The sequence below is a fragment of the Microchirus variegatus genome (genome assembly GCF_963457635.1).
Source record: "Microchirus variegatus genome assembly, chromosome: 19".
Taxonomy (NCBI): domain Eukaryota; kingdom Metazoa; phylum Chordata; class Actinopteri; order Pleuronectiformes; family Soleidae; genus Microchirus; species Microchirus variegatus.
In genome coordinates this window covers 3,854,710-3,881,019 of record NC_139820.1, presented here as the reverse complement: position 1 = coordinate 3,881,019, position 26,310 = coordinate 3,854,710, and the positions used below count along the sequence as shown (strand labels likewise).

Genomic DNA, 26,310 nt, shown 5'->3' with positions numbered 1-26,310 from the left:
ACAGGCTAGCAACCTGGAAGGTTAGAAATTAAGAAAACAGAAGGAAATGGATCAAAATTAATGCAAAACTATATTAAATCCTCGAGAAAGAATGAAAATCCCCCCAAGATAAAGTGACAGAAGATACAGCAATGAAAAATGGTCTATAGGTGCTTGCCTTGCAATTACAAAAAGAGCAAAGAAGAGGCTAAAAGAGAGGGGGAGCAGCAAAGCCGAGTATAGGCTTCTATTTAAAAGGGCAGAGCGGGCAAAGAGACACGGATGAGCGCGCCGAGACGTCGGCCCTGCAATTACATTTGACCTGGTATTTGAGAAGGTAAAGCGTCCGACTCTCTGCCTCACGTCTGCACGATGCACGCTCTTCCTGCCTCTTTTAGTTTGCTCTAAAGTTCCATACTACGGCTTTAACTTCTCTGCCTAAATCTGCCTTTTTTTTTTCTTCCATTCCAATAAAAAAAGTTAACACACATAAGATAAAGCTGTGAACAAAACACCCACTGCAACGACAGCAAAATATCACAGCCGGGGGCTTGTTATCCGATTTTTTTTTTTTTGCGTGTGCTGTGTGGGTTCTGCGTAGACACAGATAGCGGGGCATTTTCACACATGAGGGGGGAAAAGCTGGGCTCCTGACAGCAGAGGCTTCAGCTGAAGTTGTGCGTTATATATAAACGTATATATATGTATGTTTCAAACTCTTCTTATCCAAGGGAACACTCCATTTCGTAGATGTTCGGGACATCCCGTTTGTTTTCTACGCGCCTTCTCCTCGTCTTTGAATCAGTTACCATAGCGATGGCCTACCCCCCCCAACAATCTTCTCGTTAAATCATTATTTTCTCTGGATCCCTTCGCTCACCACGGGGCGTAATCCCAGTTATTGAGTGTGTGAGCGCGCTGGTATTAGCCGTGCTCTTAATCATAGAGATTTTTTGGGAACACACACACAGCAATTGTTTAAGCGTTCCCCGCGACTGCTGTTTTTAATTCAGCTCGATTCCAGGGGAGATTATTACACACATGATTTGCTGGTGATTAGTGTGATCAGTGAGTGGTTAAAAGCGACAACACAATTATTGTTGTTTGTTTGTTTTTCTGATGCACTTTTTATGTCCTGATGAGAAGATGTGGGGATCCTGAAGTTAATTTCAATATCCTTTTTAAGACCTTCTCAAAATACTTTATATATGTGTTTGTTAAGCAGGGCTTTCTGAGGGCCAACAGTCCCTTAGACCTTTTTTTAACATTAAAATGTACACACAAAAGCACTGTTTTATAATAATTGTACTTTTCATTGACACATTTATCATCTTTGATTTGGAAATGTACCAAATCTGAGGATTTTCATTTTGACATGTGCCTGTTGTAAAGTGGTCCCTTAGACCTTTTTTAACAGTAAAATGTACAAACAAAAGCACATATTTATACTAATTTTACTGTTCCTTTATCATCTTAGATTTGGAAATGTAATCAAATCTAAGGACTTTGGGCATGCCTGTTGTAAGGTGGTCCCTTAGACCTTTTTTAACAATAAAATTTACAAACAAAAGCACCGTTTTATCATAATTTGACTTTTCCTTGTCACAATTGCCATCTTAGATTTGGAAATGTAACCAAATCTAAGGACCTTTGGACATGCCTGTTGTAAGGTGGCCCCATAGACCTTTTTTTAACAGTCAAATTTACACAGAAAAGCACCGTTTTATAATAATTTTACTCTTCATTGTCACAATTATCATCATTCAACAATTAAATCTAAGGTCACTGGACATGTTCCTGTAAGGTATTGATATATTCTCAATGTCTTAGACCACCATTATATCTTATATATGACCTCTTGCTCAAAAATGATGTCACCACTGCAAGATGGCAGTCCAAATATCAGCGATATGAGTCAAATAATCCATCACAATCACCTAAATCGTCGCTAGATTATCCTTAGTCGAAGGATGTTGACATCTGAGTGACAGCTGTTCTTCTCTCACACACAGAAACACACAAACCAGAGCGTAAAATCCCCAGTGTTTCCGTTGCAGAACGAGTGCAGCGGTAGCCGCGGTCTGACTCAAACCAGCAGCACTTCTTCGCACTCTGCACACTCTGATTTTGAGGCGACACGACAGACGCGTAATTGAATTACCGACGCTTCCTCCAAAAACAAACAGCCCACAGACACCGCAATACAAAAGCATTAGTCGTGGAAAACATCACACAGTCGCTGTCACAACAAAAAAAATGCTCTTCACATACATGCGAGGAAATCTGATTTCATCGCCAAACAGTGAGAGGATACAGAGAAAAGCGTGTTGCAGCCGAGACATTTTTTTTTTTTTTTTTTTTTAAACAGCTTCTACAGGTGAAAGCGTCAAGTATTTAGTGACCTACACTCACACTTTATTAAAAAGCACGAGCCTGGCTCGGTTAAACCTCCCACCAGCTCTCTCAGGTCAGCTGATCAGCTGCTGCGGAGCGTGCCAAAACTCAGAGCGGACCATGTTTTTTTTGCTGTTGTAGCTTCTAAACTTGAATTTAAATCTCTTAAAATGACTATGAATCCCCAAAAATTGTGTTTTCCTTCAGTCCCTGAGGGCAGACGTAACCATAATAACATTAAATCATAATGGAAATCAAGTGATTTGAGAGAGAAGACTTCACTTTCAGATTCTGGTTTAATCAACACCAAATGATATTTTGATCATAAGACACCTGGATTTTAAACAATTTTGAATCTGCTCTCACAGGCTGTGTCTGTTTTCTTTCTTTTTTTGCCAACGCATCTCTAAGCACTTTTTGTCAGGCTACCCAATGAAATGGAAACGTATACATAATTAATGAATTATTGATAATACTTATTATTATTGTTCTAAATAGTGGACATGCCTGTTGTAAGGCGGTCCCTTAGACCTTTTATTAACAGTAAAATTTACACACAAAAGCACCATTTTATAATTATTTTACTCTTCCTTGTCACAATTATCATCTTAGATCTAGATCAAATCTAAGGACTTTAGACATGCCTGTTGTAAGGTGGTCCCTTAGACCTTTTTTAACAGTAACATTTACACACGAAAGCACAGATTTATAATAATTTTACTTGTCCTTTATCTTCTTAGATTTGGAAATGTAACCAAATCAGGACTTTGGACATATGCCTGTTGTAAGGCGGTCCCTTAGACCTTTTTTAACAGTAACATTTCCACACGAAAGCACAGTTATAATAATTTTAGTCTTCATTGTCACAATTATCATCTTAGATTTGGAAATGTAAACAAATCAGGACTTTGGACATATGCCAGTTGTAAGGTGGTCCCTTAGACCTTTTTTAACAGTAAAATGTACACACAAAAGCACCATTTTATCATATTTTGGCTTTTCCTTGTCTCAATTATCATCTTAGATTTAGATATATAATCAAATATCAGGACTTTGGAGATGTCTGTAAGGTATATACGCAGGAAGACGCTCATTGTTTGTGTTGCTACAATGACCACTTCCTGGTCTTGCCTTATATCGGAAGCTAACACATCCGTTATCTTCCGAGTTGATGTGAACGACGATGAAAGTGAGAAACTGTTGTGATAATCAATCCCCGATAAGCAGCTGTAAATTTAGTGAAAAAAAAAAATAAAGTCTTCTCGCCGAGTGCTAATTACGGGTGAAAACGATTGCTCAATTAACGACAGTATACTTCGCCCCAGAAATGAATTTGATGCTAATTGCTGGGCTCGTGCACAGCCTTCTCCCGTCGGAGCGCAGCAGGTCGGCAAAACAAGTTACATTTATCTTTAAACAAACATGGTATTTATCAGATAAGAGTATGCACGTCCCATAGGGGAATCCTTGTAAACACAACTAATACATACTGTATATACTGTCCAAATGACAAAATACCTTTCAGGAAACAAAGTATTACCCCTTCATATATAAATAATTTTTTTTTTTTTTTTTTTTTGCAATATTTGGGTTGTGTTTTATCATAAAAAATTGTTCAAACCAAAGCAGTAATTTATAAACTATGGTGTTTTGCATAACTGTATGTCTTAAAAGGTATAGGTGAATACATTATCCATAATTTTCCATCCATTTATTCCCATGCAGACATGATATGAATGTGAACAAATATAAAAAGGACATGATTGACAGTGATTCCCTATTGATTATCTAGAAAACTAAGCCTATACCATCATATCTTACACTTATTACAATTTCAATAGATCTCTAACTCTCGGATTTGCAGGTTTACTGCAGCTACTGACTTTAAAACAGTCAGTCCAGGTTTGCACAGATTCTGGCCCAGTCCTAAACCACTCGTACCATCCACCGACAGAGTGTCACTCCACATAAAATGACCGAATCTGCAGATTCCTGATCAAGGACAGGGTGTAAATAAGGAGCCAAATTACGGGGTCGCCCCTCACCACCATTCATACAGAAGAAGATGAAAGCAGCCGTCACCAGGGCAATCTAGAGCTAGGTGTGTCATCTCTGTCATTCACATACTTTAAAGCTCTTTTTTATCTACCTGCGAAAACATATGGAAGTTTCATTAATTTGTTATTTATACATACATACATTCTTACATATATAATATGACAGTGTTTTTATACAAAGTACAAAACAAAAATGGGTTATATCGGCGAGCAAATAAGGCACAACGAGTCAAAAAAGGCTCCGATGCTGTGTATGTTTCCGCAACGCTGCTTCATGACTCCCAGAGAAGCCGAGCTTCCCTGGAAGTGACGTTTTTGAGGCATTTGTCAAAAGAATCGTGAAAAAAACACATGAAATTGCACATTTCGATTGGGTTCTAGCTAGTGCTTAACGCGCCAACGGTGTTTAACGGCGTCAACGTTAGCGCGCGACGCGTTTCCACGACGACTGACCGGAAAAAAGACGCGCGTGACGTCGTGTTTACGTGACTCCCGATTGTCGTACACAGGTACGCTGTTTTTTTTTGCATCGCTGCTCTTTTCGTTTAATAAACAGACGGCTCCAGTTCGACTTTGGGCTAATGCTAACGGCGCTAAAAGGAGCTAATGCAGCTAACTGGCAAACGGCGCCTGGACTCCGGTGTCGCGGCATGTAAACGTGACGTCACACGCCGGTCTTTTTCCCGGTCAGTCGTCATGGAAACGCGTCGTGCGTTAGCGCGCGTTAACCTATTGCACAGCGCTAGTTCTAGCGCTCGTTCCAGCGATATTTTAGGAGGAAGCCGAGTTTTCCTTGCAGTCTTTGAGCAATCGCCGAGCAATTTATTATCCTGGTGCACTTCCTGCTCTAATTGGAATGGGGCGCCACTTAATATGGCACTTAACAAGCGCCTTGGAGATGGACTGTGAGTGGATAAAAGAGGGAATAAGGGGCAGTTTTGGGATTTTTCTTCCCCCAAAATGATGACCACCGCAAGATGACAGTCCCAATATCGGAGATATTTCCCGAAAGCCATTATAAATTAATCAGACGTTATCTGAAATTGAAGCTTAGTGTGAAATAGAGGAACGCCGACATCTGAGTGACAGCTGTTCTTCTTCCATTATACACAAACATAATTCACGGGTTTCACACACAGCGTGAGAGAGTGTCTGTCTGAGCGCCTGAATCAACATCAACAACAACAACAACAGCAGCAGCGTTCGCACTCCTTCTGATTCTGAAACCCGCGTGACAGACAGACGAGTAATTGAATTACTGACACTTCCTTCCAAAACAAACAGCCCCGCGGCCGCCGCGGTACAAAGCATTCGTCGCGGAAACGTCAGACACAGTTGCCGTCGCAACAGAAAATGTGATTCTATCCCAAAATGTGAGAGGATATATAATGAAAATCAAACTGTAAAGGGTTAATAGCAGCAGCGATATAGCGGACCAGTACACCTGCATTAGACGATTTGCATTCAGCACCACAGATTAGTCGTTTTCTAAAACCCCAGATTCCCTGCTGGGCGTCTTCAATGTGTGTATCAGTCGGGGGGGGGGTGTGCCACTGCCTGTGATCACAGCGGGGGAACGACTTGCAATGTGCACAATTACATTGTTAATATGTGTGTGTCAGGCAAAGAGGGAATTATACAAAGTAAAAAAAAAAAAAAGAAAAAGGTATGAGCCCAATTAAGGACAGCGAAGAAAGATTTACTTTTCCCTCTTTCATTGGAACAACAAAGTAAACAAAAAAGAAGAAGGTCAGAAGGTGCAGCACTGGCTGTCTCCTCCAATAACCATTTTTACTTCTTCACCACGGCACAGCGTGGCGTCGTGGCCCCGCGGAAAGAGAGAGTCATGTGGAAGATAAGTAACAGCGATACAAACTAATAAAAAGTTCAAAAAAGTAGAATAAACCAATGAGGAAAACAATTTGAAAAAAAAAAAAAAAGTATCTCAGAATGACTTAAGATTTTACACAGTAATAGTCAACGTCGCCCTGAACAAGGATATATAGAAAATATTCGCGTATATCTTAAGGAATAATTTTAATGAATTTTTGAAAATGAGGAAATAATCAATTTGCCCTGATGCACATTGACAGTGAGCTGACTTTCTTCTCAAAAACAAAAAGTATCTCGGAATGACTTGAAATTTACCATCATAATAGTCGGCATCGCCCTGGACAAGGATCAGTTGAAAATATCCGCAAATCTCTAAAGGAATAATTTTAATGAATTTTTGAAAACCAGGAAATGATCAATTTGCCCTGATGCTCTTTGACAGTGAGCTGACTTTCTTCTCAAAAACAAAAAGTATCTCGGAATGACTTGAAATGTTACACAGTAATAGTCAGCGTCGCTGAACTGAAAATCAGGAAATGATCCATTTGCAAAATTAAAAACTAAAAACTGGTTCCTTTGACTCCCAGAGAAGCTGAGCTTCCCTGGAAGTGACGTTTTTGCCTCATTTGTGCAATCACGTAAAGTTCACTGCAGTGAAAAAACACACATGAAATTACGCATTTTAATGGGGTTAAACTAAATTATTTTTTCACTGCTAGTTTTAGTTTTAGACTTAGTTTTCGTTCGCGATAATAACCCCTGGTCTGGAGTTCAATGAATAAACATGATTCTCCTGAAAAGGGGCCACAAGGTTTGTGTAGTGGTTATCGCTTATCCGAAATAAACCAAAGTCAGGCCTTCATCAGATGTGTTCGCGTAAAGGTCTAAGGAAAAGGTTTAAGCGCAGATTTGTGTTTTGGGAGACTCACAGCGTGAAGTTCTCCTGCAGGTAGCATCGGTTCCTCAGCAGCCCCGCCCACAGCTGCACCCCGATGATGCCAAAGATGAAGAAGACAAAGAAGCAGAGGAGGAGGACGTTGCCCAGCATGGGCAGCGTGTCGAGCAGCAGGTTCACCAGGATGCGCATGCCTGAAGAGACACAAAACACATTCATGACACCGCACAAAGCCCTCAGTTCAGAAGAAGAAGAAGAAGTTGTATGGTTGTATAGCGAGGAGTCACTGGAGCGTGGAGTGATGATATTATCTTCTGCTGCGTTGTCCACTGCTGCTTTGAAGCAACACACGCTACATTCAAGCCATTGTCAGACGAGTTCACACAGCTATGATTCTCTCTTGCACGTCTGAGCAGATAAGGCAGATTGCTGCTGCTGCTGCGTGTGCCAACCACAACACAGCTGCTGCTGCTGTTCACTGAACCATGCAGCTCCAAATCTCTGTCCAGACATTAAAACACACATCTTAGCCTCTTTGGGACCTTTTCTGGTATGTGTGTGGATGTGGCAGTGGGAGAAGCCACCGTGTTTTGGTAGTAGAAGCTACTCCAACTAATTATTATTATTATTTCTGTATTAATTGAATAATCGTTTGGTCCATGATACGTCAGAAAATGTTGATCACTGTTTTTCAAAATAACTTTTTCCTCAAACGTCTTGTTTTGTCCAGACAATATTCACATTTTAAGAAGCTGGATCACTATGTTGCATCGTCAAAATAGTTTAGCAATCAATTAATAATCAACGAATTGAGTCATTGATTCAGCCGCATACAATGGAGCTTTTAATTCTTAACGAAAACCTCAGACAAACGTGGACAAACGATGGATAACGGATATCGTCAACGACAAGATTAAAATCCACATCTTTCTCGTTTACCCCCAACAAATCTGCTTATCGTGCAGCCATTTATCACATCGTCGTCCCATTAGCATATGAGGCGTTGTATTCATTAATTAATCAGTGACTCAATCCTTAATCTTGGGACTAATTGCGATCCCACGGCTCGTTTACTCGATTACTGATCTCTATAAGAAAACTGGAGCACGGGGGTTAAATTCTATCTGTCAAAGAGGGATCGGGCGCTGACGCAACATTTAGCTGCGCTAATCGGGGGGTTAAGTGTTTGGAATGATTTGCAAATGTCTCCAGCAGAGGGAGTAAACTGTAAGGCTGCAGTTATTGAATAAACATTTTTCTATTTTTATCATATTTAATGACATATTTAATAACCCGGAGATGAGACAACTAGGGTTTTATAGTGATACATCCAATTGCTATAGCTTGAAGGACACAAATGCATTATTTTCCCAGAAAAAGGTCAAATATATGAAGTCGCTAAGTGCAAAAAAAAAGGGATTACTGTATTATTTATTGAGAGGTACAGTATTAGAACTTCACAGCAGCTCCAGAATATGTAAACACGATGATCCAAACCTTGAAACCTTTTGGCAAGACTTGCGTAAGGTTTCCAAAAATGGTTTTTCACGATGTGGAAATCAGACTCCAACTTGTTGGGCTTTGTTGAGCTAAAATTACATTCCACTTGAAATGACAATGACATTTTCACGCCCGATAGTCTCCGCTAGACTCGGCACGATCGGGGACTCGGTTCAAACGGGGGTCGCGACATTCAGCCGGTCCGAGGTTTGCCTTCACACTTTAGCGGAAACGAAACCGAAACCTTATTTCCCACTCCTCGCCTGAGGCGGCGCTGCAGCTAGAATTACGCGGGGGCAACTTCTGTATCCTCCACATATGAGCAAAACACGACAGGGCGTTCAAAAGTTTGGGGTCACCTATACAATTTGTTGGTGTTTTCCATAAAAAAGTCAGACTTTTATTCATCAAACGAGTTGAAAAATGAGTAGAAAATACAGTCAAAGACATTGAGAAATTAGAAATAATGATTCTTATTCCAAATAAAACTGTTTTCAGCTGTGCTAACATCATTGCACAAGGGTTTTCTAATCATCCAATAGTCTTCTAACGCCATTAGCAAACACAATGTACCATTAGAACACTGGAAATGGGCCTCTATACACCTATGTACATATTCCATTAAAAACCAGACGTTTGCAGCTAGAATAGTCGTTTACCACATTAACGATGTATAGAGTGTATTTCTGATTCATTTAATGTTAGATTCATTGGGAAAAAAAGTGATTTTCCTTCAAAAATGAGGACATTTCGCAGTAAGCCCAAACTTTTGCGTTTCTCAACTGGCCAAACATAACACAACCAGACATGTCTAATATTGGTAGGTACAACTATCTGATGGGTCGGGGGTTGTAATATCAGCCGTCTCATCTCCTATTCATATATCAACAATACATGACCTTGGGTGAAGAGTAATTCTGGGCCTTGTTTGCTTTTTTTTTTTTTTGCTTTCTCCCCAATGTTAATATTTAATGATTTGTGGATACTGGAGTGTTTAAAAATTCAAACGGTTAGCTCCCACAGCTAACATAAAGGGCAACGCGGCCCCCAGATAAGCATTTTTCCCTTTAATGAAACTTTAAAACACACACTTTTCACTTTTTAATCTGTTTGATTATTGGGCTTTGACTGCACATAAAACAGCAAAGTAATTGAGGCTAATCTGTGCTAAATCCAACCCTGATTGGTGTCAGATGTTATTCATCATCCAAACAGCTGGAACAAAAGGATTCTTCTCAATTATACGAGTCTGTTCAAAGTCAAAAGCAGCTGCTTCATACACTACCGTTCAAAATGTGGGCTCACTTAGAAATGTCCTTATTTTTGAAGGAAAAACACTTTTTTTTTAATGAATATAACATTAAATGAATCATAAATACACTCTATGCATTGATAATGTGGTAAACGACTATTCTAGCTGCAAACGTCAAGCCACAGGACACACAGGGAGCTGTCCATGGTGCTGAATGAGAGTCACAGACCCCCCATTGCATGAATGGCCACATCTATCTATCTATCTATCTATCTATCTATCTATCTATCTATCTATCTATCTATCTATCTATCTAATGATGTTAGCACAGCTGAAAAAATCATTTCATTTCTCATCTTGTCAATGTCTTGACTATATTTTTTCTATTCATTTTGCAACTCTTTTGATGAATAAAAGTGTGACTTTTAATGGAAAACACAACAACAACAACAACATTGTACAGGTGACCCCAAACTTTTGAACGGTAGCGTAAGTTCTCAAGCGTTTAAGTTGCAATGCTATTTGTACGCTATAAATAAAAGACTTAAATTGCAGAAATTAAGAGAAATACATGAAAGTCAGCCCCGCGATTACAAGATGAAACAATCCCTAATTTCCCCCCCCCCCCGCAGGAAGTCAAATTAGAGCCTTTATTTATTCAAACATAACAACACGGCTATTTACCGATGACGTATTACTGCGTGTCGACTAAGTGGAGCATTTGTTTCCTTAATAAAAAAAACAACAACTGCATAAACGCTGCTGCGCCTCGGCATGCTAAAGGCTCGGCGTCTCCCACGGGGGCAGCGGGGTGACGGTTAATGCGATAAACGGGGGCCGAGTCGTTTAATCTGTGGCCGGTGGGACACAGACCTGGATAATTTCCATTAAGGTCCTATTAAGTGGCTTCTCTGATCACTTCACACACACATATATATATATATATATATATATATACGCCCTCCACTGAGTGTGGATGTGTATACGGGGAGGTTTTTGCGGCTTCGCCTGCAGCATTGGAGATTGGATTTAACCCTGAGATGGAGCTCTGAGGTAAATTGTCTTTAATAAAGAGGAGATTATTGCTTCTTTATTTATCCGACAAAGGGGAGACAAGAGGAAGAACTGGATTTTTGACCTCATGCCCTCAGTGTTGGTCTTCTGGTCTTCATTATGGACGCACGATATAAATGTGTGTATAAATTAGTGTATCTAATCACCTCAATTTCCCCCGTGTTATCTTCCACTCTCCAGTCCCTCCATCACTCTCATTCCATCCCTATTCACTCAATGAGTCCCTTCTTTAACTTGTCCTCTCGCCTCGATCTATCCCTCTAATAGCCTGCTCATCCGAGTCCATCCCCACCACACATATCTCCTCTCGTCATCCCTCTCATCCTTCTTCGGCTATCCTTTCACGGAGCTGGATAATCCTCCTCCCCCCCTCCTCTTCCCTCTGTAATTTGTCTTTTTTTATTATTCTGCTTCCTCACCTGCTGTATTTGTTAATCCCTTCCTTAACCCCAAATGTTGCCGAATGAAGCGCAAAGAAAGCGTCAATCTGGCGCGACAATGAAACAAGAGAAAAAAGAACAGATTGGAGTAGGACTTAACAAGGTTTAAATTAGACTAGGATCCATTTAAAGGGCCACTTCACCACCCAAAATTTTTTTTTTTATTATTTATAATTTCCACAGATAAATGTGTTATTCATCGACAGAGGAAGTTGAGGATTGACAAAAATACACGAAACTGACAAAAAGTTGATTATAACAAGCTTTTGCGAGTAAAAAAATCTGAAAAAATTCGATGAAACCGTCCAATATTTTTAATTTTCGGATTTCAATTTCAACATTTATTGACTTTACTATGTTCATGTGCGATATATATCTAGATTACATCACGTCATTCCATTTACGCCACTCTCTCGACGCTGTATTTCACTTTTTTTTGCAATTTTGGAGCAATCTGGAACCAGAATTTCCTTCGGGTTTAATAAAGTTCTATGCTATCTTATCTAAAATGATCAAGAGGTCAAACAATTCACGCGTTACGACTCTTAAAAATAATTCCAAACAAAACTGGCAACTCCTGCTTTCACTTAAAGTACCAAAAACCTATCTGCGATAGGTTTACGTCGCAGATTCACGAGCAATTAAGCCTTTTAAACAACATCAACAACTTCAAGCACCGCCTTCAACAACTTAGACAGCACTCGTGGCTTCTTAAAATGATTGCCTGCAAAAAGCACAATTAAAGACGCAGACATCAGAAAAGCTGTTCTCCGTGAGCTGAAGTGACGTCTTGGGGGAGCGACTCAAAAACACTACAGCTGATTGTTGCTCGGAGCGGAGGCTTTCGCTGCCGAGGGGGAGGATTTAGCCAGGATTAGAGGAGCTTCGCTGTGGATGACTTTACTTTTATGACGTTCTTCACGTAGGATTGTAAACGGCGTCGCATCTGTTTGTCACCACTGGGGGCAGTTTAGAAAAACAACAGGTACGCAGTCGAAAAATTGGCTTGGTGGCTTTTGTCTTCAAGCTTTTTAGTTACTCCTGAGGTTTTTTAAGACCTCATTGCAACTTATTTAACTTACGAAACAGCTTTAGTTTGCAACAACCTTACAATTTTCCCATTTTCTGACAATTTTGGAGTTTATTTTGTGCGATTTCGGATATAATTTTGCGCCAGGAGGAACGCGTTCACGCATATATTTTGCATTCAAACTCTGTGGACAAAATTGAATACCTCATGAAATCGCAATTAAGACTTTTTTTTTGTTTAAAAATGTTTTAAATTACAGTTAAACCATAATGTAAGATTATGTTAATATCATGTTTTTTTTTTTTTAAATGAGAATGTATTGCATTTGTACCACCTTAACTGTAATTTTACATGCAATTGCCTGTGTTTTAACAGGTTTATTACCATTTTCCAGATATATGTTTTTTTTTAAAGGTAATTTAACACATTTATTTCACATTTAAATGCAAATTTACATACAATGTGATGTAATTTTACAGCTCTAATACGAGACACGGGCGTTTTGAGCTCGACAGTCTGCTTATCAACTGCATATCGAGTATTTGTGCCAAGAGACTTCCCTGCTCAGCGACTATATTGATCTAACACTGACAACAGCTCTGTCAACTATCGCTGACTGTGTAATGTCACTGAGAAAAAAACCCCAAAACAAATCATGCTCTTTTATTATCGCGTTAAACCTGATTCACTCGACGTGGAGCGAGCAGAGTCTGAGTCGATGTCGTGTGTGATGTCCGTGGACTGTGACAGATGCACTCGGTTCCCGGGACGCGTGTGATTTACTGTTCCTCATCCTTGGTAAATTTATGGGCTCGCCTCGTGCTTTGCTTACCGTCCCTGAAGGCGGAAATTAAATAAAGGGGACAGTGACACGCACAGGTTTCATGCACCACAAATCTGGAGCAAACACGACTGTCGTTACCGCAGGGTTTTATTCAATCAAACTCTGCACCACTTCTTCATTTTTGTCAGTGTACGCACTGCAGCTGGTGAGAGTCTAGACTTTATTGTCTGATTTTGAGACATTTATTTAAATGAACATTTTGCCTTTTAACTTTTATGTTAATCGTATCGCTTTTTTTTGGGCAATCAAATGACTGCTCCTGGACTTTTTATTTCAAGTTTTATATTATCTGTTTTTAAAAGTTTGAAGTTTGTGCATAAAGTATGTGAAGTATAGTATAGTTTGGTATAGTGTTGCGGTACGGTAAGGTATAGTACAGCATGGTACGGTATGGTATAGTATAGTACAGTACAGTACAGTACAGTACAGTACGGTATAGTATAGGATAGTATAGTACGGTACGGTACGGGACAGTACAGTATAGTATAGCATAGCATAGTATGGCATAGCATAGTATGGCATGGTATGGTAAGGTACAGTATAGTATAGCATAGCATAGTATAGTATAGTACAGCATAGTATGGTATGGTACGGTTTGGTACTGTATGGTAGAGTATAGTATAGCATAGTACAGTATTGTATGGTATGGTACGGTATAGTATAGCATAGTATGGTATAGTATAGGATAGTATAGTACGGTATGGTATGGTATGGTACAGTATAGCATAGCATAGTATAGTATAGTACAGCATAGTATGGTATGGTACGGTATGGTATATATAGGATAGTATAGTACGGTACGGTATAGCACAGTACAGTATAGTATAGTATAGCATAGCATAGCATAGTATGGCATGGTATGTTATGGTACAGTATAGTATAGCATAGCATAGTATGGTATAGTATAGTATAGTATAGTATAGCATAGTATGGTATAGTATAGTATAGTATAGTATAGCATAGTATGGTATAGTATAGTATAGTATAGTACAGCATAGTATGGTATAGTATAATATAGTATAGTATAGTATAGCATAGCATAGTATGGTATAGTATATTATAGTATAGCATAGTATAGTATAGCATAGCATAGTATGGTATAGTATAGTATAGTATAGTATAGCATAGTATAGCATAGTACGGGATGGTACGGTATGGTACAGTACACTATAGTATAGTATAGTGTAGTACAGTATATTACAGTACAGTATGGTATAGTACGTTATGGTAAAGTTTAGTCCAGTATGGTTTGCAATGGAATGGTGCGGTACAGTATGGTATGGTTTTGGTACTGTATGGCATGATCAAATATGGTTTGTTTTTCGAAAAAGCCACAGGACACACAGGGAGCTGTCCATGGTGCTGAATGAGAGTCACAGACCCCCCCATTGTATGAATCAATCTATCTATCTATCTATCTATCTATCTATCTATCTATCTATCTATCTATCTATCTATCTATCTATCTATCTATTCATAAGTTGGTAACATGTGTCCTTGTGCCACAGTTGTCTAATACAGGTGTATTCAATGCGATTGTGACTTACTTGGCACCCTGTTAATTGCTTTGAGAGGCCGGAGTACTCTCACTGTTCTGATGGCTGTGAGGTTGATGTTCTGCAGGTCCAGAGAGTATTCAATCATCCTGGGAAAAAGAAACACACACACACACAAAAACATACAGAAACACTTATTAACAACACGAATACAGTTGTTTTAAATGGTCGACAGTCACCGAGACTAAAACCAATGCGATCATCACATCTTGGTCATCATGGTAACTTGGTAAGTTGTGCTGATTTAATGTCGTCCTCCCTACCAATTAAAAAGCGCACACACACACACACACACACTTTCACACAGTCGGTGTCCCTGCTGTGTTTGGCCTAATGTGAATTAATGAGCCAGGATTTGTTTCTCTAATAGAGCACGACGTTTAAAAAGGAACACGGGGTCAAAGGAACGATGTCTGTTCACACACGACATGAACATCGCTTCATTCATGAACGACCATGGATTTTTGTTTTTTAGGTGCCGAGGCGATGAATAACTGAAAAAAAAGAATGAATAAATAACAACAACAACAACAAACAGGGTAAGACTGGATATAGCTTTTAGCGGCGGGAACGTTAAAGTGCATCCTGTCAGTTTAAGGGCATTTCTGCCATTTGATTTAATTTATTTAACAGGGAAAAAGAGACTTGGCACAAGAGGAAAGAGAAGCGGAGGAATAAAGATGAGGAAATACAGTTTAACAATCATTTCACAAGGATATAATATACTATACTTTATACTATATGACATCATTGCAACAATAAACACAGTAATGTAGGGCATCACTGTGGATTTACAGTACAAAACAGTAGTGATATACTGTATAAAAATACTGTTAAATTACACTTAAATACCATATATGTATTTTAGGGCTGTCAAAAGATTAACATTTTTTTATCAGATTAATAACAGGGTAGCTGTGGATTAATCATGGACGATTAATCATGATTAATTACCATTTGTAAATATGCCAAAAAAATTCTAATTTTCTCTTTATTGTAGGAACGGAGAGATAAATAAAGTATGTGAAAATATAAATGTAAAGAACAATAAAATACTGCAACTTGTAAAACCTATACAAACTTAGTAAAAAAATAAACATTACATTGTAAAGAACCCACATTATAAGACAATATAAATAAATAAATAAATACATTTATAATATATATTATAAATAAAAAATAAAATGCTGTAAATAACTTTAAAAAAAGAAAACGTTTAAAAAAAAAAAAAACTACACATTGCACTGTAAATAAATCACATTATAAAAAAATATAAAGTATAGAAGTTTAATAGTTTTCTTGGGGGAACTAAACCCACAGCAGGAGAAGCATTAGTTCTACTAGTTAGCGTTAGCATTAGCGTCAGCTAGCATTCTGACGCTAACGTTAGCTGCTGTCTGTGTCCCCGTTAGTTAGACAATGACTGTAGTTCAACTAGTTAGCGTTAGCATTAGCGTTAGCTAGCATTCTGACGCTAACGTTGGCTGCTGTCTGTGTCCCCGTTAGTTAGACAGTGACTGTTAATGTTATGATTATATAATTACCTGCGCCAGCAGCGCCACTTACAACTGTGCGTCTTTCTTTCTTTCTTTCTTCTTCATCCTCTTCTAACTTCCTGATTGATAACTCTTCATTTTCCTTCAGCTTCATTTACAACTAGCAGAACGATAACTTCACACAGTGACGTGGGGCCCAGTTAGGGGGGTTTGCTACTGAGATGTCACGGTTGTTTAAGGGAGACGGTGATGCAGTTGCTCACTGATGCATTTAGGCTCCGAGTGTCGGGAGCCCCCCCTATCGGCTCAGGACCCCAAGCAGTTGCCCCCCGCCTTGCCTGTTCATAAACTGCACGTCTACCCGTAGCGCGATGAAAGTGAGTGCGATAATGCGTTAAAAAAATTATTAATTGTATTATTGTATTAATTTTGACAGCCCTAATGTATTTATAAAGGGGAAACTATTGGCTTAACACGTTATTACTCTGAGGTTACATTCAAATACAGTACGTATACAGAAAATACTACTAAATCACAGTAATGAATGTTTAAAAAAAAGCTGTTTTTATACTGGGGAAATGATGCAAAATCACTGTAATACACTATAATAAACACACATAATTACTTTTAAGTTAAGAAATATATAGGAAGTCGCAAATCCCAGCTGTTTTTTTTTGCTAAATCACAGCTATATATTGTATGACATGTTATTTTCACTAAAGAAATACATTGATAACCCATGTTGGTTAAAGAGTTGTCAAAGATGTGAGGGGAGGAAAGAAAAGTATAAGAAAGTGAAGTGAGTTTCTGCAGTTTCTTTATTCTCCTCTCCTTCACCACTCCATAATAATAAGATTATCTCAGTGAGAGGCTGACGAACCCAAGCAGATGTTTTAAATAAAAAAAAAAAAAGTCCAGCCAATTATTCACTAGCAACCTTTTGACCTGCAGGTTAAAATATAATATGAACTCACACAGTTTGAAGAGGAATTAAGTGAAGGTTTGTCTGTTTTTTTTGCTTATTTTAACCATAAAAGGGACAGAAAAATCTCAGAATTATGCCTTTTTCCTTTAATTTCTGACTTCTTTAATCTCAGATTTCTACATTTTTCTTTTTTTTCTTTTCTTTATTTTATCAGAATTCTGATTTTTTTCCCTCAGAATTCTGACTTTAATCTCAGAACTCTGACTTTTTTCTCAGAACTCTGACTTTTTATTTAATCTTATAATTTTGACTTTAATCTCAGAACTCAACTTTTTCTTTAATCTCAGAATTATGACTTTTTCTTTACTCTCAGAATTATGACTTTCATCTCAGAACTCTGACTTTACTCTCAGAATTATGACTTTTTCCTTATATTTCTGATTTCTGAAATATTCTTTAATATCAGAATTCTGATTCTGATAATCTCAGACCTCAACTTTTTCTTTAATCTCAGATTTCAGATTTTTTCTTTCATCTCAGATTTCTGACTTTACTTTTTCTTTAATCTCAGAATTATGTATTTTTCTTTCATCTCAGATTTCTGACTTTAACCTCAGACTTCTGACTTTAATTTGAGAACTCTGACTTTAATCTCAGAATTCACAAAGACAAAGGACAGCTGTGAATAAAGTTCTTTCCTGAACTGAAATGTGCTTCCCGGGTTGAACAAATATAATCAAACAGCATTTTAGAAAAAGCAAAGGGAAAAAGAAAACTGTATTTCCAAACAGTCAAAGGTGAATCATCTGATCACAATGGTTTTCTCTTCTCTCTGCAGTCGGACATGAGTCCAGTGGCCAAACTGAACTGAACTGTCTCACACGTTTTAAATCATCCATAAACGGTGCAGACGGTGACTTAGTGAGCCGTGAAATATGAATTTCTCCCCCCGGTCGCCGCTGTATCATTGTAACCTTGGGACGACGACAGAGGCCTGATTCTGTGATTCTGCCACGGCTCCCGAGCAAAATCAGGTGAAAATCTCGCCCGTTAAAACACACACACACAGACCGCGAAGAGCCGGGGGTCGGAGTTCGTGGGAGGAAGCGAGATATCAGCGTTATCTGAGAAGTGACCGCAAGAGGTTTGTTACCTCAGTGTTTGGCCCTGATTTCATGTGACAGGTGGTTTTCTGTGGAGGAAACAGAGAGGAGGAGCTGGAGATTATGCCTGGAAAATTGGAAAGCCGGGGAAAGACTAACATATGTAACATGGAGTTAGGGACGGCCCTATGTCACTGTCATTTTCATGTCCGGTACAGATTACCTCTTTTTTTTAATCTCAGAATTCTGACTTTTACGTTAATACAGAATATTAAAAATCAAATTGAAGTAAGAGTGCCTCACATGAAAGACAAAAGAATAATAATACTGAATCTGAAGATAAATATGAAGAGAACTTCATCTCAGAATTCTGATTCTTTTTAATCTCATAATTCTGATTTTTTTTTTTTTTTAATCTCAGAATTCTGAATTTAATCTCATAATTCTGATTTATTTTTTTTTAAATCACAGAATTCTGACTTTGTCAAAAATATAAGAATTCTGGTTAAAAAAAAATATCTCAGAATTCTGACTTTTTTCCTTAATCTCAGAATTCTGACTATTTTTTCACAGAATTCTGACTTTGTCTTTAATCTCAGAATTCTGTCTTTTTTCCTCAAAATTCTGACTTTAATCTCAGAACTCTGACTTTTTTAAATCACAGAATTCTGGTTAAAAAAAAATATCTCAGAATTCTGACTTTTTTTCCTTAATCTCAGAATTCTGTCTTTTTTCCTCAAAATTCTGACTTTAATCTCAGAACTCTGACTTTTTTTAATCTCAGAATTGAGTCTTTTTTTCCTCAAAATTCTGAATTGAATCTCAAAACTGACTTTTTTTATGAGCAAACATTCATAATCAACCCATATATGCGAGGAATATCCGTCAGTAATTTAATGTAACACCAGTGTGTGCAGCGCCGACTTTGACGTCGTCTGGATGAGAAACACAAGGTTAGAAATGTGAGTAAATGTGACTAAAAATCACTAAAAAGTGCGGCTTCTGCTCGCTCAAAAAAACAGACGCATAATTGAACGAGTGCGCTGCACTATATAATCAAAAAACATGAAAGAAAGTAGAGAAAGTTAGTTAAAACTTTTTTTCTTATGTGCTTTCTGAAATGGTCGCCAGAGGGAAGGGAAAATGTAGCTTCAACTTTTAAAGAGTCGTACTTGTGAGATCAAGGCAGATAATTTAGACGTTCGAAGAAGAAGCTGAGAAAATGGTGGCCAGAGGAAGGGAGGAAATATATATATATATACAGCTATATATATATATATAAAGGGGATGTATGTAGACTCTAAGTCCAGTCTGTGGAATCTTCAAACCCCAAAAAACACCAACCACTCTGAAAATGCAGCCATTTTTATATCTGTAATGGGGATCTGTCATTTCGGGCAATTTTTTTTTTTTTTTGCACCAATTTTCGATAAAGATGGTTCATTTTGGTCAGTTACACAAGACTACACACACACACACACACACACACACACACACACACACACACACACACTGATCATAGAAAAGTGCAATTATGCATCCACATAGTGAATCACATCAGACACATCATATCAGACGCCTGAACGCAATCTAAACCTTTCTCTATCTCATACACACCTCTTTTTATCACGCACACCTCTTTATATCACACACACCTCTTTTTATCACGCACACCTCTTTATATCACACACACCTCTTTATATCAAACACACCTCTTTATATCACGCACACCTCTTTATATCACACACACCTCTTTATATCAAACACACCTCTTTATATCACGCACACCTCTTTATATCACACACACCTCTTTATATCACGCACACCTCTTTATATCAAACACACCTCTTTATATCACACACACCTCTTAATATCACACACACCACACACACCTCTTTATATCACACACACCTCTTTATATCACGCGCACACCTCTTTATAGTGACATAATATGGCACAAACAAGTCAAAGTAAACCGCGTGAGTCAAGCGTACGACGTCTGAATGAATATTTCACGAAGAGGCGCTCGATTGTGTTTTCGTCTCCTCGGGTCGACTCAGCAGAGGAGGAGGAGCAGCTGTGGAGCTGTGTGTCGTTCTCACATCTGTTTTTTCTTCTTCTTCTTCTTCTTACAGTGTCTCGAGGATCCATCAGAGTGGACCAGTGGGAGAGTTTTTTTTTTTCCTTTATATCTCTTCTCCCCCCAGGGTTACAGAGGGGGAGTTATTGAAGTGTAAAGTAAGAAGTGGACTTTGAAAAACGCTTCACAGGACTCGATCTTACGTCCGTAACAACAACGTAAAGTGAATCTCGATAATAATAAATACAATAAAAGTCTACTTTACAGTCGGAAAGAAGCTCACTCGCGCCTGAGGAGACGCGACGTCTACTTCGTGCAACAGGAGTTCCACGTTCTTTGCCTTCAAAAAGAGTCTAAAATTATACAGGCAGAGAAGCAGCAGAATTATTCATCACCGTCTCTCTCTCTCTTTGTTTATTTCACTTCCTCTCTAAGTGATTGATCCGTCGTCTTTATTATTATATAGCCCAGGTGTTGTTTTTTTTCACTTATATATATAAACCACACACCAAAGTGTGACAACAAGCTCCTCCCACTCTCTCTCTCTCGCTGTCAATCACAATCACTTAATAAACTGTGAGAAACAGCCTTCAAAATAAGAGCATGACGTGGGGGCTGGCGGTCGTGCATCTTTCACTTAAGGACCGTAAATGTTATTATGTTATTATTATTCATTAACATGTGCTCACTTGATTCATGTTGTCAGTTATTGGGATAATTATTGTTTTTTCATATAATGGTCCCTTTTTAAGAGTAAAAGTTACTTAAAAATGCACAGTTTTTACAATAATTAAATTTTTATTGTCACAGATATTTTTTTTTTGAGTGCAATGTAATCAAATCTAAGCCATGCAGAGGTGAACATTTTTTTTACCTTTTCTTTAATCTCAGAATTTCGACTTTAATCTCAGAACTGACTATTTCTTTAATCTCATAATTCTGACGTTTACTTTAATCCCAGGATTCTGACTTTTACTGTAATCTCAGAATTCTGACTGTTTCTTTAATCTCATAATTCAGATTTTTTCTTTAATCTCAGAATTCTGACTTTGATATAAGAACTGACTTTTTCTTTAATCTCAGAATTCTGATTAATCTCAGAACTGACTTTTTCTTTAATCCCAGAATTCTGACTTTTTCTTTAATCTCGGGAATTCTGACTTTAATCTCAAAACTGAAATTTTTCTTTAATCTCAGATTTCTGACTTTCTTTAATCCCAGGATTCTGACTTTAATCCCAGGATCCTCAGCCCTTAATTAACAGTGCGTAACAGCCTCTAATATGCAATTTTTTTTAAATGTATTAATATTGTTTAATAATAATTACATTTTTATTGTCACAATTATATAATTTTTAAATGACAATGTAATCAAATTTAAGCCATGCAGAGGTGAACAAATGACATAACATATGAGGTGAATGTATGAAATAAACAATATTTCATAATATGGAGTTAAACCATCATTTATCTGCTACTTATTGTAAGGTGACTTAACCTTAAATTAAATGAATAATTATTATTATTATAATTAACATAGTTATGGTATTAATATCCTTGAAATCCAAGGCATACTTGGAAAATACATGTATGGTAATTTGCAGCTTTTCAAATGTACACGTTCAAAAGCATGAGGGTCATTTATCTGCTTCAATGGCTTTTAAACAAGAAGCCACTTTATCGCATCAGGGACAACAAAAAGCCGAGGGTGATACGGACGATTCATCGCTAAATAGATATTCGAAGATTTAGGCTGTAAATGCAAGAAGAAGAAAAAAAAAAGAAAGTAATTATGAAAGAGAGAGAGAGAGAATTAAACGTCTCATTTTATGCCACCACCACCAGTCCAGGCGCGAGACTCCTTCTGGAGAAGATGGTAATCAATTATTAAATGAGATTAATGGATGCAGTAGAACCTCCGTCCCAGAAGTGGTTTGTGAGTCAGACACACACACACACTCATTTACCTCCGCTCTGATTCCCGCCTTTATCCTTTCTGCTAACTTCCCCACACCACAAACCCTTTCTTCTGTCTCTTTAGTACGAATTAAAATGCATCTCTCTAGCTTTCTCTCTAGTTTTTTCCTTGTTTGTTATTTTTGCCTTTCCTGAAGCTGAAGATATTATATAAAGTAAATAAAAACACGCACAATGGTGAAGCTTAGCCGCGTAGCCGGCGTTAGCACAGCGCCGGTACGGCACGGACAGGCGACAAAGTGGAGGGATTACTGCCCGACATCTTGAGAAAGTTGAGTATTTTTATGTAAAATATAACATAATAAAATATTGTAATAAAAAAACTATTAAAAAACTACTGTTAAAAAAAACTAAAAAAAAAAACGTTTACCAGTTAGCTCCCTTAGCTGCATTAGCTCGTTTAGTGCCCGTTAGCACGGCTACAGTCAAACTGGATCTGGTCTGTTTATTAAACGAAAAGAGCATCGCTACAAATAACCGGCGTACCCGTCTACTGCTTATGTGCGCCTCTGTTTTTTAAAGTTTAGCGTTACTTTAGAGGCTCGTTTTAACAAATCGGGAGTCACGTAAAAAATGATGTCGTCATGGAAACGCGTTGTGCGTTAACGTCGACGCCGCCAACGCGCCCAGCGCTATCAAAAAAACACACCATCCATCCATTCTTTGACACCAGTATCAGTTTCACAGCTCTACGCTGACATTTTACAAGTTGCATGCACACGAAGCGGGAGAGAGCAATTTATGGGTTTATTTTGGACGAGTGCAATGTGGCCACTGCAGTGCAGCGATAGAGCGCTGACCCTTCAGCACTAACTCTAGCTCTGACTCCGTTTCCCTCGGAAAAATAGTCAAGTGAAGGAGACCACACTTGAGTAAAAAAGCCTCTCATTGGCGTTAATAACAGTCTCTCACGTGGGCTACAGGGCCGTAAATATCTCCCTGTCGGTGGTTTATCAAAACACATTTGGCTGGCGAGTGGTAATAATTTGTCACATTTTGTTTGTATTGTAAATGAGTCAGATTTATATGCTTTGGGGGGAGATTAAGAATGAAAAAGCCCTATATTTAAAAAAAAAAATACATTTAGTTAGCTAACGCTAACCCCATGATACTGAAGTCTGATGGTTGAAACTGTCCTCCAAAGATACATAGGGCATCATATGGAGGAATTGTGAACTATATTTTGTGTAAATTACATCAAATCTAGTATTTTAGTGTAATTTACTGCCTTTTTTTGCCTTAACCCTAACCTCAATAACACTAAAAACTTAAATATCAGTCATATTCATTTAACAGAACGACCCATATTCAAAGTTATAGGACAGTTAATCTTATCACTACATAAGGGGTTACGGGTAAATCATGTATTATATCTATCCCTTTAAGACCTAAGCCTAAAAATGTTTTTTGCTTGGCATACAATTGCCAGAAAATGACCTGTGAGTAATTGCTTTTCCAGAATATCTTTCAATATCTGGCAGTTATTGTCAATTAACGTGTTAACCCTATGCTAAAAATAGTGTATTAAAGGTGCCATATGTAAGAATGTGGCCAAAAACGGTTACTACATTAAATTTCAAAATACAGAGGTCTTTTTAGGTTTCGTTTTCTGACGTGACTGGCAACCCGTGGTTGCTCGGCAGCCGAGACTCTACTGACTGCAATGATTGGTAGATGGCGGTAGGTGGCGCCACATGCCAAAAACATGATTTCAAAAACATAAACATGATTTGCAGTCTGCAAAATATTTTTTTTTAATGCAAATATTTTGTCTGTACTGTTGTTGTTGGTGAGTTCAGTTTGTTATATGAACATTATTCCTGAGTCTCTGTGACATAATAGGAGGATTTTATTTATTTTTATACTTTAGATTTATTACATAATGCACCTTTAACAATTTAAAATGAAGAAAAACAAAAACAAAATACTGTAGTCGTACACGAACGCAAGGTTTTGCATGTTAAATTTGAAATTTGATCAAAATTAACATGTTTAAAATGCCATTCTCAATGTCTAATCAGGCCAAAAAATGGAAACCATGTACAATGTGTAATTGTGCACATATTTGCAATATTACATGTGTAGTTCATCTTAATATGGCCACACTTAATGTGGAATTACTGCCATATCTTATAATCTCTAATGAACCTACTAAGATTATCAATAAAAAGGGGGGGATCAGCAATTGTATACATAAATTTTGACTTCTCCATTGTGGAGGGGGAAATAAAAAGGAGCTGAGTGAGGCTGCAGAACTGTCTGTTTCACTGAGTAATGACTAAATGATGGAGCGCCTGATTCAGCAGCAGCAGCAGCAGCAGCAGCAGCAGCAGCAGCAGTTCTCTTCGGAGCCGACGGAACAGTTGGACTCCTTTAAAACGAGGAGGTGTCAGCGTCAAAGCCGCTGCAGTGACGAGTCGAAAATGAAAATCCCCCCTTTTTATCCACTGTGATAATTCACCTGTATTATACTAGTATTCACCACCACAGTTCCATCAATGGAAACCTGAGTGGTTTTGATCGTGGAAAGTCATGTTTTAAATTTGAAATGACACAGTAAATGTAAAAAAAAAAAATTAAATATACAGTTAATATTTTCCCCACTAATCCAATAGTTAATAGTTATTTACAGTATTTTACTGTTCTATATATTTATATTGTTTTATAATGTGGGTTCTTTACAGTGTAATGTATTTTTTTTACAATGTTTATATAGTTTTTTTAAAAGCTATTTACAGTATTTTATTGTTGTTTACATTTATATTTTCACATACTTTTTAATTACAAGGTTTTTCCATGTAATTTCATTCATTTTGAAAAAAGAAAAAATATATATTTTGAACTCTGGTTGGAAGGAGGGGCCCCCTGGGAATTTTTCGCCTAGGGCCCCTACAGACTCTAGAATTGCCCCTGTAAATACGCACAGATTTGAAGTAAAAAAACACTGTCCCATTTAAAAAAAATTTTTTTTAAAATCAACCAAGCAGCATTTTAGATGACGCCTCCATAGCGTATATATAGTGCGAGTCATCCTTAACGGTTTCACTCTTAAATAATTTCTAAGTTCAGAATTTAATTAGCCGACTCGCGGTAACATTCTCTCCTCTGCACAGATCTGAGTTTTAGCCAAAGAGGCTATGAAAAAAAAGATCCACGCATGACATTTTACAAATGCCATCGAGGGAAAAAAAACGGTAGCGAAACACACAAATTGCGAAGGGAAACGAAGCCAAGATGTGGAAAAAGCAAAGGAAACCACGCATGCACATATCGGCTGCACAGAAAGGTAGAGCTTCAGGAAGTGCTGATGCAGAAAAATCCATTCCATTTACATTGAACATGGGAAGTTGAGAAGTTGGACATTCAAACACATCTATGGCTATAGCCAATCCGTGGTCAAGGACATTTAAAGTTACGACTGGGACGCACTATGACTTTTTTGACATTGTATTTTGGACGTCTTACTAAACTAGGACTTTTTTTTGTCTCATTTTAGACGACATACTTGACTTTTATGTTTCATTTTGGACGACGTACTTGACTTTTATATCTAATTTTGGACGACTACTTGACTTTTATGTTTCATTTTGGACGACATACTTGACTTTTGTCTCAATTTGGACGACAAACTTGACTTTTATGTCTCATTTTGGACGACTACTTGACTTTTATGTTTCATTTTGGACGACATACTTGACTTTTATATCTAATTTTGGACGGCTACTTGACTTTTGTCTCATTTTGGACGACAAACTTGACTTTTATATCTCATTTTGGACGACTACTTGACTTTTGTCTCATTTTGGACGACATATTTGACTTTTATGTCTCATTTTGGACGGCTACTTGACTTTTATGTCTCATTTTGGACGACAT

The 26,310-nt window shown here is 37.8% G+C and overlaps 1 protein-coding gene across 1 annotated transcript in view; it reads right to left on the bottom strand.

Moving 5' to 3' along the window:
* The window catches only part of cacna1ib (calcium voltage-gated channel subunit alpha1 Ib), a gene marked incomplete at its 3' end in the record, with an annotated part of 154,744 nt that overhangs the window by 87,366 nt on the left and 41,068 nt on the right, over window positions 1–26,310 (bottom strand). The window contains exons 4-5 of the mRNA XM_083905613.1: window positions 14,846–14,943; window positions 7,193–7,352 (exon numbers count right to left, since the gene is read on the bottom strand). Of these exons, the coding sequence (XP_083761739.1) occupies window positions 7,193–7,352; window positions 14,846–14,943 (258 nt within the window). The remainder of the gene's footprint in view (window positions 1–7,192; window positions 7,353–14,845; window positions 14,944–26,310) is intronic.